This window comes from Aethalodelphis obliquidens, unplaced genomic scaffold, assembly GCF_003676395.1.
Source record: "Aethalodelphis obliquidens isolate GAN/ISIS:26980383/991018 unplaced genomic scaffold, ASM367639v1 scaffold6, whole genome shotgun sequence".
NCBI classification, from domain to species: Eukaryota; Metazoa; Chordata; class Mammalia; order Artiodactyla; family Delphinidae; genus Aethalodelphis; species Aethalodelphis obliquidens.
In genome coordinates this window covers 33,222,150-33,235,726 of record NW_020837950.1, presented here as the reverse complement: position 1 = coordinate 33,235,726, position 13,577 = coordinate 33,222,150, and the positions used below count along the sequence as shown (strand labels likewise).

At 33.6% G+C, this 13,577-nt stretch overlaps 1 protein-coding gene across 3 annotated transcripts in view; it reads right to left on the bottom strand.

Annotated features, from left to right (window-relative positions):
* Window positions 1–6,849: 6,849 nt before the first annotated feature.
* The window catches only part of FBXL5 (F-box and leucine rich repeat protein 5), a 61,487-nt gene continuing 54,759 nt past the window's right edge, over window positions 6,850–13,577 (bottom strand). For all 3 annotated transcript variants that reach the window (XM_027103302.1, XM_027103301.1, XM_027103303.1), the window contains one exon: window positions 6,850–7,651. In XM_027103302.1, coding sequence (XP_026959103.1) covers window positions 7,575–7,651 — 77 coding nt within the window. In that variant the 3' untranslated portion in view covers window positions 6,850–7,574. The remainder of the gene's footprint in view (window positions 7,652–13,577) is intronic.

The following is a 13,577-nucleotide window of genomic DNA, read 5'->3' as shown; positions in this document are numbered from 1 at the left end:
ATGTAAATTGATACAGCCACTGTGGAGAACAGTATGGAGGTTCCTTAAAAAACTGAAAATAGAACTACCGTATGACCCAGTAATCCCACTACTGGGCATATACCCTGAGAAAACCGTAATTCAAAAAGAGTCATGTACCAAAATGTTCATTGCAGCTCTATTTACAATAGCCAGGAGATGGAAACAACCTAAGTGTCCATCATCAAATGAATGGATAAAGAAGATGTGGCACATATATACAATGGAATATTACTCAGCCATAAAAAGAAACGAAATTGAGCTATTTGTAATGAGGTGGATAGACCCAGAGTCTGTCATACAGAGTGAAGTAAGTCAGAAGGAGAGAGACAAATACCATATGCTAACACATATATATGGAATTTAAGAAAAAAAAAACTGTCATGAAGAACCTAGGGGTAAGACAGGAATAAATACTGTGTCCTACTAGACCTACTAGAGAATGGACTTGAGGATATGGGGAGGGGGAAGGGTAAGGTGAGACAAAGCGAGAGAGAGGCATGGATATATATATATACTACCTAACGTAAGGTAGATAGCTAGTGGGAAGCAGCCGCATAGCACAGGGAGATCAGCTCGGTGCTTTGTGACCACCTGGAGGGGTGGGATAGGGAGGTTGGGAGGGAGGGAGACACAAGAGGGACGAGATATGGGAACATATGTATAAGTGATTCACTTTGTTATAAAGCAGAAACTAACACACCATTGTAAAGCAATTATACTCCAATAAAGATGTTAAAAAAAAAAAAATGTTAAAAGGACTTCCCTGGGCTTCCCTGGTGGCGCAGTGGTTGGGATTCCACCTGCCAATGCAGGGGACATGGGTTCGTGCCCTGGTCTGGGAGGATCCCACATGCCGCGGAGCGGCTGGGCCCGTGAGCCATGGCCACTGAGCCTGCACGTCCGGAGCCTGTGCTCCGCAATGGGAGAGGCCACAACAGTGAGAGGCCCGCATACAGCAAAAAAAAAAAAAAAAAAAAAGGACTTCCCTAAGTGGGAAGAAAAAAGGCCACAGCTAGAAATATGAAAATTTAAAAAGCAAAAGCCTCATCAATAAAAGCAAACAAACCGTAAGGTAGTATATCAACCACTTATAAAGCTAGTAGTAAAATTAAAAAACAAAAGTAGTAAAATTATCTATATCCACAATAAGTAGTCAAAAAACACACAAAACAAAAAGATGTAAAATATGATATCAAAACATTAAATGTGGAGAGGGAGGTAAAAATGCAGGGTTGTGAGAATGAATTCAAACTAAAAAAGATCAACATTAAACAATCACATATACCTATCTATGTATCTTCCTACCTACCTCATGGTAACCTAAAACCAAAAACCTATAATCAATACACACAATAAGAGAAAGGAATTCAAACATAACCCTAAAGATAGTCATGAAGTCACAAGGGAAGAAGACAAAAGAAAAAAAGGAACAAAACTACCAAAACAACCAGAAAACAATTCACAAAATGGCAAAAAGTACATTACCTATCAACAATTACTTTAAATGTAAATAAACCAAATACTCCAGTCAAAAGACTTAGAGTGGCTGAACAGATTTTTTAAAATAAACACAAAAGTAACCATATATATGCTGCCTGTAAGAGACTTATTTCAGACCTAAATACACACACAGACTGAAAGTGAGTGGACATAAAAAGGTACTCCATGTGAATGGAAATGAAAAGACAGGGTAGCAACACTTATATCAGACAAAACAGACTTTAAAACAAAGACTATAACAAGAAACAAAGAAGGATATTACCCAATGATAAAAGGGGTCAATCCAACAAGAAGACATAACAGCTATAAATATATATGCACCCAACAAAGGAGCACCTAACAAGGTGAAGCAAATATTAACAAACATAAAGGGAGAAACTGACAGTAACACAGTAATAGAAGGAACCTTTAACACCCCACTCACATCAATGAACAGATTATCCAGACAGAAAAGCAATAAGGAAACACTGGCCTTAAATGATATATTACACTAGATGGATTTTAAATATATAGAGAACATACTATCCGAATGCAGCACGACACACCTTCTTTTCAAGTGCACATGGAACATTCTCCAGGATAGATCACGTGCTAGGCCACAAAACAAGTTTCAGTAAATTTAAGAAGACTGAAATCATAGCAAGAATCTTTTCCAACTACAATGCTGTAAGACTAAAAATCAACTACCTAAAAAAAAAAAAAAACCAAAACAACCCACACACAAGCACATGGAGGCTAAACAATATGCTACTAAACATCCAATGGATCACTGAAGAAGTCAAAAAAGAAATTAAAAAAATACCTGGAGACAAATGAAAATGGAAATACAATGATCCAGTGTCTATGGAACTCAGCAAAAGCAGTTCTAAGAGGCAAGTTTATAGCAAGACAAGCCCACACCTCAGGAAACAAGAAAAATCTCAAATAAAAATTTAATCTTATATCCAAAGGAACTAGAAAAAGAACAAACAAAACCCAAAGTTAGCAGAAAGGAAGAAATAATAAAGATCAGAGGAAAATAATGAGAGACTAAAAAAAGAAAAGATCAATGAAACTGAGTTGGTTCTTTGAAAGATAAACAAAATTGATAAACCTTTAGCCAGACTCATCAACATAAAAAGAGAGTCCAAATAAAATAAAAAATGAAAGAAGAGAAATTATAGCTAACACCACAGGAACACAAAGAATTGTAAAAGATTATACTGAGAACAATTATATGCCAATAAAATTGACAACCTAGAAGAAATAGAATAAATTCCTAGAAATGTACAATCTCCCATGACTAAATTAGGAAGAAACAGAAAATATGAACAGACCAATTACCAGTAATGAAATTGAATCAGTAATCAAAAAAACTCCCAGCAAACAGAAGTCCAGGACCAGATGGCTTCACTGGTGAATTCCACCAAAAATTTAAAGAGGAGTTAACATCCATCCTTCTCAAACTATTCCAAAACACTGCAGAGGAGAAAAATGTTTCCAAACTCATTCTACAAGGACAGCATCACCCTGATACCCAAACCAAAGACAACACATGCAAAAGAAAATGACAAGCCAATGTCACTTATGAACATAGATGCAAAAATCCTCAAGAAAGTATTAGCAAACCAAATACAACAATATGTTAAAAGAATCATACACCATGATCAAGTGGAATTCATCCTAGGGATGCAAGGATGATTCAATATCTGCAAATCAATGAACGTGATAACCTTAAGAAACTCAATAATAAAAATCATATGATCACCTCAAGAGATGCAGAAAAAGTTTTTGACAAAATTCAACATCCATTTAAGGTTATAGCTTGGAAAACTGTAAGACACTGATGAAAGAAATTAAAGAAAACACAAATAGAAAGATATACCACACTCATGAATTGGAGGAATTAATATTGTTAAAATGACCGTACTACATTCAATGCTATCTCTCTCTGTCAAAATACCAATAGCATTTGTCACAAAATTAAACAAATAATCCTAAATTTGAATGGAAACACAAAAGACCTTGAACAGCCAAAACAATCATGAGAAAGAACAACAAAGCTGGATGTATCAGGCTTCCTGACTTCAAACCATACTACAAAGCTACAGTAATCAAAACAGTATGGTGCTGGCATAAAAAACACACAGAGATCAATGGAACAGAATAGAATCCAGAAGTAAATCCACACTTATATGATCAATTAATCTATGACAAAGGACGCAAGAATATAAATGGGAAAAAGACATCCTCTTCAATAAACAGTATTGGGAAAACTGGAAAGCTACATTAAAAAAGAATCAAACTGGACTACTTTCTCACAACAAATACAAAAATAAACTTAAAATGGATTAAAGACTTAAATGTAAGGACCCGAAACCATAAAACTCCCAGAAGAAAACACAGGCAGTATGCTCTTTGACACTGGTCTTACCAATAGCTTGGATATGTCTCCTCAGGGCAAGGGCAATAAAAGCAAAAATAAGCAAATGGGGCTACATCAAACTAAAGAGCTTTTGCATGCAAAAAAACAAAAAGAACTCTCAACAAAACAAAAAGGCAGCCTACTGAATGGGAGAAGATACTTGCAAATGATATATCTGACAAAGGGTTAATATCCAAAATATACAAAGAACTCATACAACTTGACATCAAAAAAAACAAATAACCAGGTTAAAAAATGGGCAGCAGACCTGAATAGACATTTTTCCAAAGAAGACATACCGATGGCCAACAGACACATAAAAATATGCTCAACATCATTAAGTACCAGGGAAATGCAAATCAAAACCACAATGAGATACCACCTCACACCTGTCAGAATGGCTGCCAACAAAAAGACAACAAATAACAAGTGTTGGTAAAGATGTGGAGAAAAGTGAACCCTCATGCACTACTGGTGGGACTGCAAATTGGTGCAGCCCCTATGGAGAACAGTATGGAGAATTCTCAAAAAATTAAAAAAAGAAATGTCAGCAATTTCACTTCTGAGTATTTATCCAAAGAAAACAAAAACACTAATTCAAAAAGTTATATGCACTCCAGTATTCACTGCTGCATTATTTATATTATTATAAATAAAATTTTAATATAAATATAATTACTATTAATTTTATAATTATAAAATTAGCATACTTGTTTATATTTATAATCTATTAATTATATAATTGTTATTATATTGATTGTATAATATAATTATACATAATTTAATAATATTTTATAATTTTTTGCATTATTTATAATAGCCACAAGGTGGAAGCAACCTGAGAGTCCATGGAAAGATAAATGGATAAAGACGATACATACATATATATATATATATACACACACACACACACACACACACACACACACACACACACGTATATATATTACTCAGCCATTAAAAAAGAATCTTGCCACTTGAGACAACATGGATGGATCTAGAGGATACTAAGTGAAATAAGTCAGACAGAGAAAGACAAATATGACATGATTTTACTTATATGTGGAATCTAAAAAACAAAACAAAAACAGTCTCAGATACAGAAAACAAACCAGTGGTTGCAAGAAGGGAGGAGGGTAGGGGAAATAGGTGAAGGAGATTAAGAGGTCCTGTTATATAAGTCATGGGGATGTAATATACAGCATAAGGAATATGGTCAATAATACAGTAATAACTTTATATAAGTTGAGATGGTTACCAGACTTACCACAGTGATCATTTCATAATGTATGCAACTGTCAGGTCATTACGCAGTACACTTAAAACTAACATAATATTGTACATCAACTATATTTCAATGAAAAATAAATTTAGAAGAAATTTTAAAGCATTAACTATCCTTAATAATGGAACAGCAGTAATATTTAAAAATTAAATGCAGATTATGCCATCTCCCCATGAAATGGGTGGTGGTGGGGGGGGTGGTAGAAAAACAGTGAGTTTCCACATGCAATGTGCTCACATGTTGAAGTCAGTTTGGTTCAAGACTGCCAAGTCCTATTTAATGGTTTTCTAACATCAAGTGGCACAGGACAAGGCAAAAGGGGGGCACCTCCATTACCTGGAACCCCTGGGAAATTAGCTGCTCAAATTAATTAATTTATGAAGAATAACATTTAAGCCAAGTCCCAAAATATCATTTAATCATGATTTTTTCCATTAAGTATTATCAAAAATTTTACTCCCCAAATATTACACTGTTTTCTGATTACATGGGTATAAACTTGAGTACTCCCTTGATGACTTGGGACCTGGTTATAGATAACTAATTTTACCATGCAGTTGGATGGGAGTCACTCCAGAAGACTTATTTTAGTTTGTTTTCTTGAAATAGTCCCTGATGTCAATTTTTCAAATGAACTTTATTAATCATTTAAGGAAATAAAAGTACAGTAATGACAAAACAGTCAACTTACAAAATAAAACTTCTGACCCTGTAACGGTTCACTAAACTCAGATTTCCTCTCAAGTTCTCTAAGGGAATCCAGAACGTTTTTTCCTTTGTGCTTAGGCCAGACTTTTAAAGGAGGCAGCTAGGCGCAGTAGTGCCACAAGAGGCCATGAGGACTTAAGCTAAGAGACACAAACTTAAAGGGTAAGATGGTCTGCTTCCAGAGCTGCCCTATCCTCCATACAAGAAACTTGAGGGGTTCCATCTTATATTTCACAAATGTTAATAGCAATGGAATCAAAATGAGGAAACTCTTAGAGAAAAGTGAAATTTCAGAGTCATTAGATGTCCTTCCTTAGAGGTGATCTTCCCTCACAGTATTTAGTTCAAATGTTAGTTAAATTTAAAAGCAGAGTGACTTCTTATTTATTTTCTCATCAAATGTTTCTTCCTTCATCTTTAGACAACTCTGTGTAAAACAGTTTTCTCTTAGCCTGAACTGAAATCTGTCTATCTATAGTTTATATCTTTCCTGCTCTTCCTCTTCCTCAATAAAACAAACAAAAAATACCTGGGACCACAAAGAACATAATTGCAAGATTACCTCCTCTTCCACAGCCTTACAGATATTTATAAAAATAGATGGCATGCTGCTGACTATTCTCTTCTTTGTGACATAAATTATACATAGCATGACATAAAATTGACTCAATATGTGCCTTTCTGAATAACAGGTCTCCATTCCAATTATTATTTCAAACAGCAATGAAGATAAGCTTACAAATTCAAATTCTGACGACTGCACAATAAATTTCAAAAAGACAATTCAGCTCAGTAAAATCAGGTATCTGTCTAAAACTATTCATTTGTCAGAGTCATGATTTCATGGGAGTTCAAAAGACCTATTTAGTCCCATTTCACAGTAAAGTAACCCTGGATTGAGATTTACAACAAAATCAAAACACAAAAGAAATTACTTGGTAAAGTCCTCAAAGTAGATTTTATTTATACATTTCTTCAAATGACTGTGGAACTTTTAAAAACCCCTCCCCCAAATGTGACAATTTACGGACAGTGGTGGGAACCAGGGGTCTTTGAAGAAAGCGAATACAAAGACACTGGTGCTGTGCCAGCTCCCTGAGCTAACACCAAGAAGCCAATTTATTTTATAATCTTAAAGAATCTTATATGTGGATATGTTTGAATTGGCCCTCTGAGAATTGTTCAAATAAAGGAAACATTATGGAAAGGAGACTGGTTTCCAAACTGTGCAGTCTCTGAAAATAAAACTTCAAAAATGTATGTCTGAAAAGATCTGCAAGACTTGGTACAGTGTTTATCTATGAAGAGAACCAATAACCCATTGACTTCAAAACTCAAAATAATCTAAAAAATACTTTAAATGGCATGGCATTAGTGACATTTTTTTCAAAATATTTAGTTTAAAAGAAATCTGATAAAATTGTTCTCACCCTATGAAAAAGACCTAATCCCTTTCTAAAACAAAAATAGGATTTGCAAGAGAAACAACACTGTACAATTCACTGGTAAATTAAGATTTCCGAGGCTGTAAGAAATGGGGCCAAAACAAGTCACACTCAAAAAGGGATGATTAACACAAGAAATGTGCTATAAGTAAAGTGCATGAAAGGAAGCCTGCTCAGCTAAATGAAGTAGACAAAGGTCAGAAGTCAAGGGTCATTCGCCAGAGCGGCAGCAGGCTCGAAAACCACACTGCAAATTCTGGCATCCACTGGCGGTGTCAGCATGAGGACCTGTATGAAAACAGAGAAGTGTGAAAGGAGGAATTTCTTATCACACAAAAATAATCTTGCTAATGAAAGAAGTAAAACACTTATTTTTTTTTAACTAGTAATACATTTGTAACATAGAAGTAAAATCCCACAATGAGTGTATAAAAAATTATTCAGCACAAAAATCGCCAACAGCAGTTTGACTTTAACTAATATAGGTAAATGAAAAAGAAGAATGAAAAGAAGTAATTTTTTGGCAACAATCTTACAAAATAAAAAATCCAAGAAGAAAAGAGATAACCCACAGAAACAAGACTGCCAGGATAACTTCACAATGGATTTCTTGTATCATGAACATCTTTCCTAGAAATATAATTAAGGCAAAAACAACCTTATCTATAATAGATAAGCTAAAGAATCCAGTATTGAGCAATTATAATAAATATTACATTCAAATTTTTTGTTAAAAATAAACTACGTAGATATAGCCTTAACATATTTGCCATATTGTTATTTAACATCTGTACCCAAAATAAGTCATGTGATAGGGTTAGGTGAAATTATCTTCCAGAATCAAATATGTAATGAATGAATAATTAAAAACATATCTAAGACATAATAAAAGTTATGATCCAATTACAAAGAAAAGTAATAATACATTTGTGGAATAACTGACATTTTATTCCAATCACATTATGCTACCCAGACACTAGATTAAAAGATCCATTAGGGAACAAAGCTGAGAATTAGAAAGTATCAAAGAGATATCATGGCGCATATTCAAATGTCAAGTACTCTGAATGAATCACAGTTTTCATAAAGGCGAGCAAATGTGGAAAAAGACATTTTAACTATATTGAAGCCTTTCAGTATGTCTGCACCATGAACAAAGTTAATTAGTTCTTTCATCAATTAGAACCAAAATACTTGCATTTTTGATACGTAAGGACCATAAAAGTACATGAAATATATTTTTATTATAGAAAATAATATTTATTTTATCAAATGGATTATAACTGAAAAATCACTGGAATGATATCAAGACTTTAACTTAGAAAAATATATTAAATTAGCTTTCTTTGTCTTTTGAAGTAGCGATCCATTGCAAAAGAAGGCAATTATGCTAATACCAACATAAGAAAACAACTACTTGCAAATAAACACATAGAACACACTTATTTACCAGAATTTAACTTTTTTTTGTATTCCTGTAATGGCAATATACAAAATACAAAGGACTAATTTCTTAGGATATACAATCAATGAAGTATAGCATTCATATATTTCACTAATGGAAATAATAATGTATCTTTAAGTAAGAAAAGAAACTAATGAACTTTACAAGCATAGTGGAACTGCAATAGCTTATGATTTCATTTATTTTCAAATACTTATGCTTAACTTTTAAAGTAATATAATGCCTGGGATACGGGGAGCAGGTATGGGAATGGGCAATAGTATATGAAAAAAGATTGACCACAGGTTTATAACTGCTGAAGCCAATGATCCATAAAGCTTCTTTATATTATTATGTTTATATATTTAAAAGGTTCTATAATAAAAGTTTAAAGTCATTTCAAATATAAAACTGAATTACCACAAGCTTACTTTTTATTTAATCAAAATTAAAATCTATTTTGAAAATGTAAAGTTAAATGTGTCAAATACTTAAAATTCATAAAGTAGCATTTTTGTTAAGACTATTTTCTCTTAAGACACAATGCTAGTCATCTTAATCAAAGAGTCAAAATGAAATTTCTTAGTACATTAGAGCCTTTCTCCAAGAGCCAATCTCCTACCTCACTATCATTGCCCTGCCCTGACACAGTCCCTGTGATGAAATGCTTAAACTGGTGGTTTTTGCAAAAACATATCTATCATTTCCTCAGTATATAATTCTAACTTTTTTGAAAGGGAGAAATATGAGGAAAGAGACATGGAGACTTTGGTACAATATTCCAAACTGAAACTCCCTACAATACTTCAAAATGTCTATACTCCTATTTTTAAAAGCACAGAAAGGTAAGGAAGAAATTTTATACTGCAATCACACGCCTAGGGAAAAATCATAAGCGATGGCTGAAAGCAATCAAAGTAAAGTATGCTACTGGTTTTCAAGAGAGAAAATTAAATGGGAGCCTCAAAGGAGCCAATTGGATCAAGGAATCTAATCAAAAGATTCATATTTTTCCAAACACAGGCATACTTCATTTAATTGTACTTCACTTTATTGCACTTTGCAGATACTGCATTTTTTACAAACTAAAGGTGTGTGGCAACCTTGCACTGAGCAAGTCTATTGGCACCATTTTTCCAACAACATTTGCTCACTTCTTGTCTCTCTGGCACATTTTGGTAATTCTCACAATATTTCAAGCTTTTTCATTATTATTATATTTGTTATGGTCATCTGTGATCAGTGATCTTTGATGTTACTACTATGACTCACTGAAGGCTCAGATGATGGTTAAAATTTTTTAGCAAAAAAGTATTTTTAAATTAAAGTATGTACGTTGCTTTTTTTAGACAATGCTTTTGCACTTAATAGACTACAGTACAGTGCAAACATAACTTTTATATACACTGGGAAACCAAAATATTCACGTGGCTCACTTTATTGCAATATTCACTTTATTATGGTGGTCTGGAACCAAACTCACAATATCTCCGAGGTATGCCTGTACCACACAGTTTTTCACCAACCTCCCCCAAAAAAGAGGCTCAGGATCCTCAGTCTCCACTCTGGTGACCTGAGTCACTTTTTGCTCTCAAAGTCTAAGGGATGGAAGTAGGGATAATATGGGAAGAAAAATGTAGGAATAAAAATATGTGTCCTATATTAGGTAGAAAGTAACCCTATCCTGGTATCTGTCAGCATCTCCTTATTCATCACAAAACAAAGTTCACGCTCATATTGCTATAAAATGTGCTCCCTTTCTCAGATACACACCAGAATATCTTAGTTTCAATGGAAATCTAAGGGCATAAATTGTGCTTAACCAACAACTGTAATACTAACTACCTCAAAACTACAATCCCATCATAAGGTGAATGACATTCCAGGTGACTGATCCTAAAAATCCATAAAAGTGGTATCATCCATGAATGGGTTTTATTTTGTTGAAGGCCTAGGGCAAAGCAAAAGTGAAGACAACCACTGTTTGTTAGTTTCATACTGTAGAAAACAGGGGAGAAAGCAATTTCCAAAGCATGGAAATCATAAGCAATGTTAACAGTTAAGACCCTTAAGCATCACAGAAGGACTATTTAGAAAAGGGAATAAATGGACAACAGAATAAACAGGCAACAGAAAAAGTGAGGTAGAATTGGAAAGAAACATGACTAAGATATGTTGGGTTGCCAAATATCTCAAGTAGACAGCTGTGCTTCCACAGACATGGAATTTCAAAGGTAAACATTTGACTTATCACCAGTAAATGTCAATCTTGATATGAGATAATAAACCCAATGGTTATAACAGATGAGGGCTAAATTACGGTAAAGGATAATAAAACAGAAAAATAACATTTGCATAATCATTAAATAAAATCTTTAAATGCATGGTAAAAATAAATTTTGTAAGAGAGCATTTTTTAAAATATTAGTTAAGAAGAGCTATAATGGTAGCTATTGTTATTTTCCCAAATTTTTATTACTGAATTGTTTGTTTTTCCTAGATTTTAAGCATATTACTTATGCTGTATATCTGCACTTACCTTCACTTACCTTTAATTCCTCTTTAACTTAAATTAGAAACATAAGAGAGCAAATCATCTGAAACTGTGTCACCTACTATGATCTAATCTATCTTAATTCACAAATTAAACATACATTGAAATGCAAATCAGTACAACAAGTTTATTTGCTATCATTGTTCAAATGTTCTTCAGAGCTCTAAAACTAGGCAATTCCATCTAACACTTCTTAAATGACAAGGAATTTTTTAAATGTTATGGCTAAGAAGCCTTTTTTTATACTTAAATCTTAACTTTTTTATCAATCAAATAACAAATTTAAATGTCATGAAAGAATCATTAAGAATAAAAATGGCATTTTATGTTAATGCTTAGTATAGTGCCGTGCTCACGGCAGACACTGTTTGAATATCTGATTACTAATTTATCTTCTCCAAAATCTCTGCTAATGCTTAGGAAATAGAAAATTTTGTTTTACTTAGCACTTTTTAGTTAATGAATATTATTTATCAGCATTTACTTCTTTTAGTTAGTAACCTGGTAGTTAACTATGTAAACTCTCTTTTGACAAAATACATTTTTAGTTAAGTGTTACTCTCAAATATTAAAATATAATGTGTCACCTAAATATGCTCCCTATTAGTTTAAGAACATGTATAAAAATATTGACTACTTTCAGAAATAATAAAAATAATAATAAAAAGGGAGCTAAATATTTATAGTCACTAAGTATTTGTACAAGTTGAATTATAATAAAAGATACTGGATGAATCCTGTGTCATCTTGCAAAACTGGATACAATGCAACTTTATTCTAACACTTTCTAGTGTCCATATGGCCTTTTAAGGAAAAGATTGTATCAGGGCATTGCTTTATGAGCAACTGGCTGGAACTCTGGAACATAAGTTCACATGACAAGTCACCCTGTAAACTTTAAAGGATTTCCATTTCCCCCAAATCATGCTTTAAGAAGCTGTAAAAGGAGACTTGGTATTGGATTATACAAGCCCGGTCAATTTCCTTTCAAACATTTTAAAGTCAGATATGTTCATTAAAATTCATTTATTGAAAACTACCACTCATTTATCAAAAAAAATCTTAACATTCAACAAAAAGAATGTAGCAGCTCCTTTGGAACACTTTAATATTTATATATTCAAAACCAGTCAAGATGAAAGGAATTCTAACATACTAACAAAGTGCAAAAGTTTTTAAGTATTTAACTTTATCCCAACACCTAAATTATTTCAAGAAGTTTTTTTTAAAAAGACACACACACACAAAAGTAGTAGGCAGATCATAAAAATGAAGTGAAACCCAATCCCCCTACCAATCCAATAACATCTATATACCCCAAAATAAGTATAACAAATTAGGTTCTGAGATTTATTCCCACCAGCATAACCTATGCTGAAATCAGTGTAGACAATTCAAATGCAACCTACCAATAAGGTGTTTTTCTTACAAAAAATAATTGCTTACTGATTACTTTTCATAATATATCCTATAAGCCTTAGTAAGTACAACAGTGAACCCACAATGACATAACCGTGTATTAAAAATATATATATATATCTTTATTGCATCCCCAAAAGCAGCAAGTGCTGCACTGTAGCACTCACACCTTCTTTTGTACACTTAGCAGGTTGCAACTAAAATGACATTAATTTTCCCCATTCCTTCTTATACACTAAAGGCAACAGAGAGCAAAGAAATGCTTGAAGTTAGTGTTGCTATTTCAAGAACATGGGAGGTCATCTCCTGCATCACCAATGATTCAAGAAACAAAAGAGCTGCTATCTCCTGTCTCTTCATATACATTTTAAGAAAAATCTAATCTCTGAGAAACAGCAGATTTGTTAACTTCTCTGCCTACTGGTATGTCATTAAAGAAGATACTATTCCTCTAGTCTTGCTGGCGTCTGTCAATTTTTCTGCCTGAGAGACTCCGTTTATCTTCCCATGATCTTAAGATGAACTGGACTCTCAAAAATAACAATACATGGGCTTCCCTGGTGGCGCAGTGGTTGGGAGTCCGCCTGCTAATGCAGGGGACATGGGTTCATGCCCCGGTCCAGGAAGATCCCACATGCCACGGAGTAGTTGGGCCCATGAGCCATGGCTGCTGAGCCTGTGCACCGGAGCCTGTGCTCCGCAACAGGAGAGGCCACAACAGTGAGAGGCCCACATACCGCAAAAAAAAAAAAAAAAAAAAAAAACATGATGTAAAAAGACACAGTAGAATCTGAACC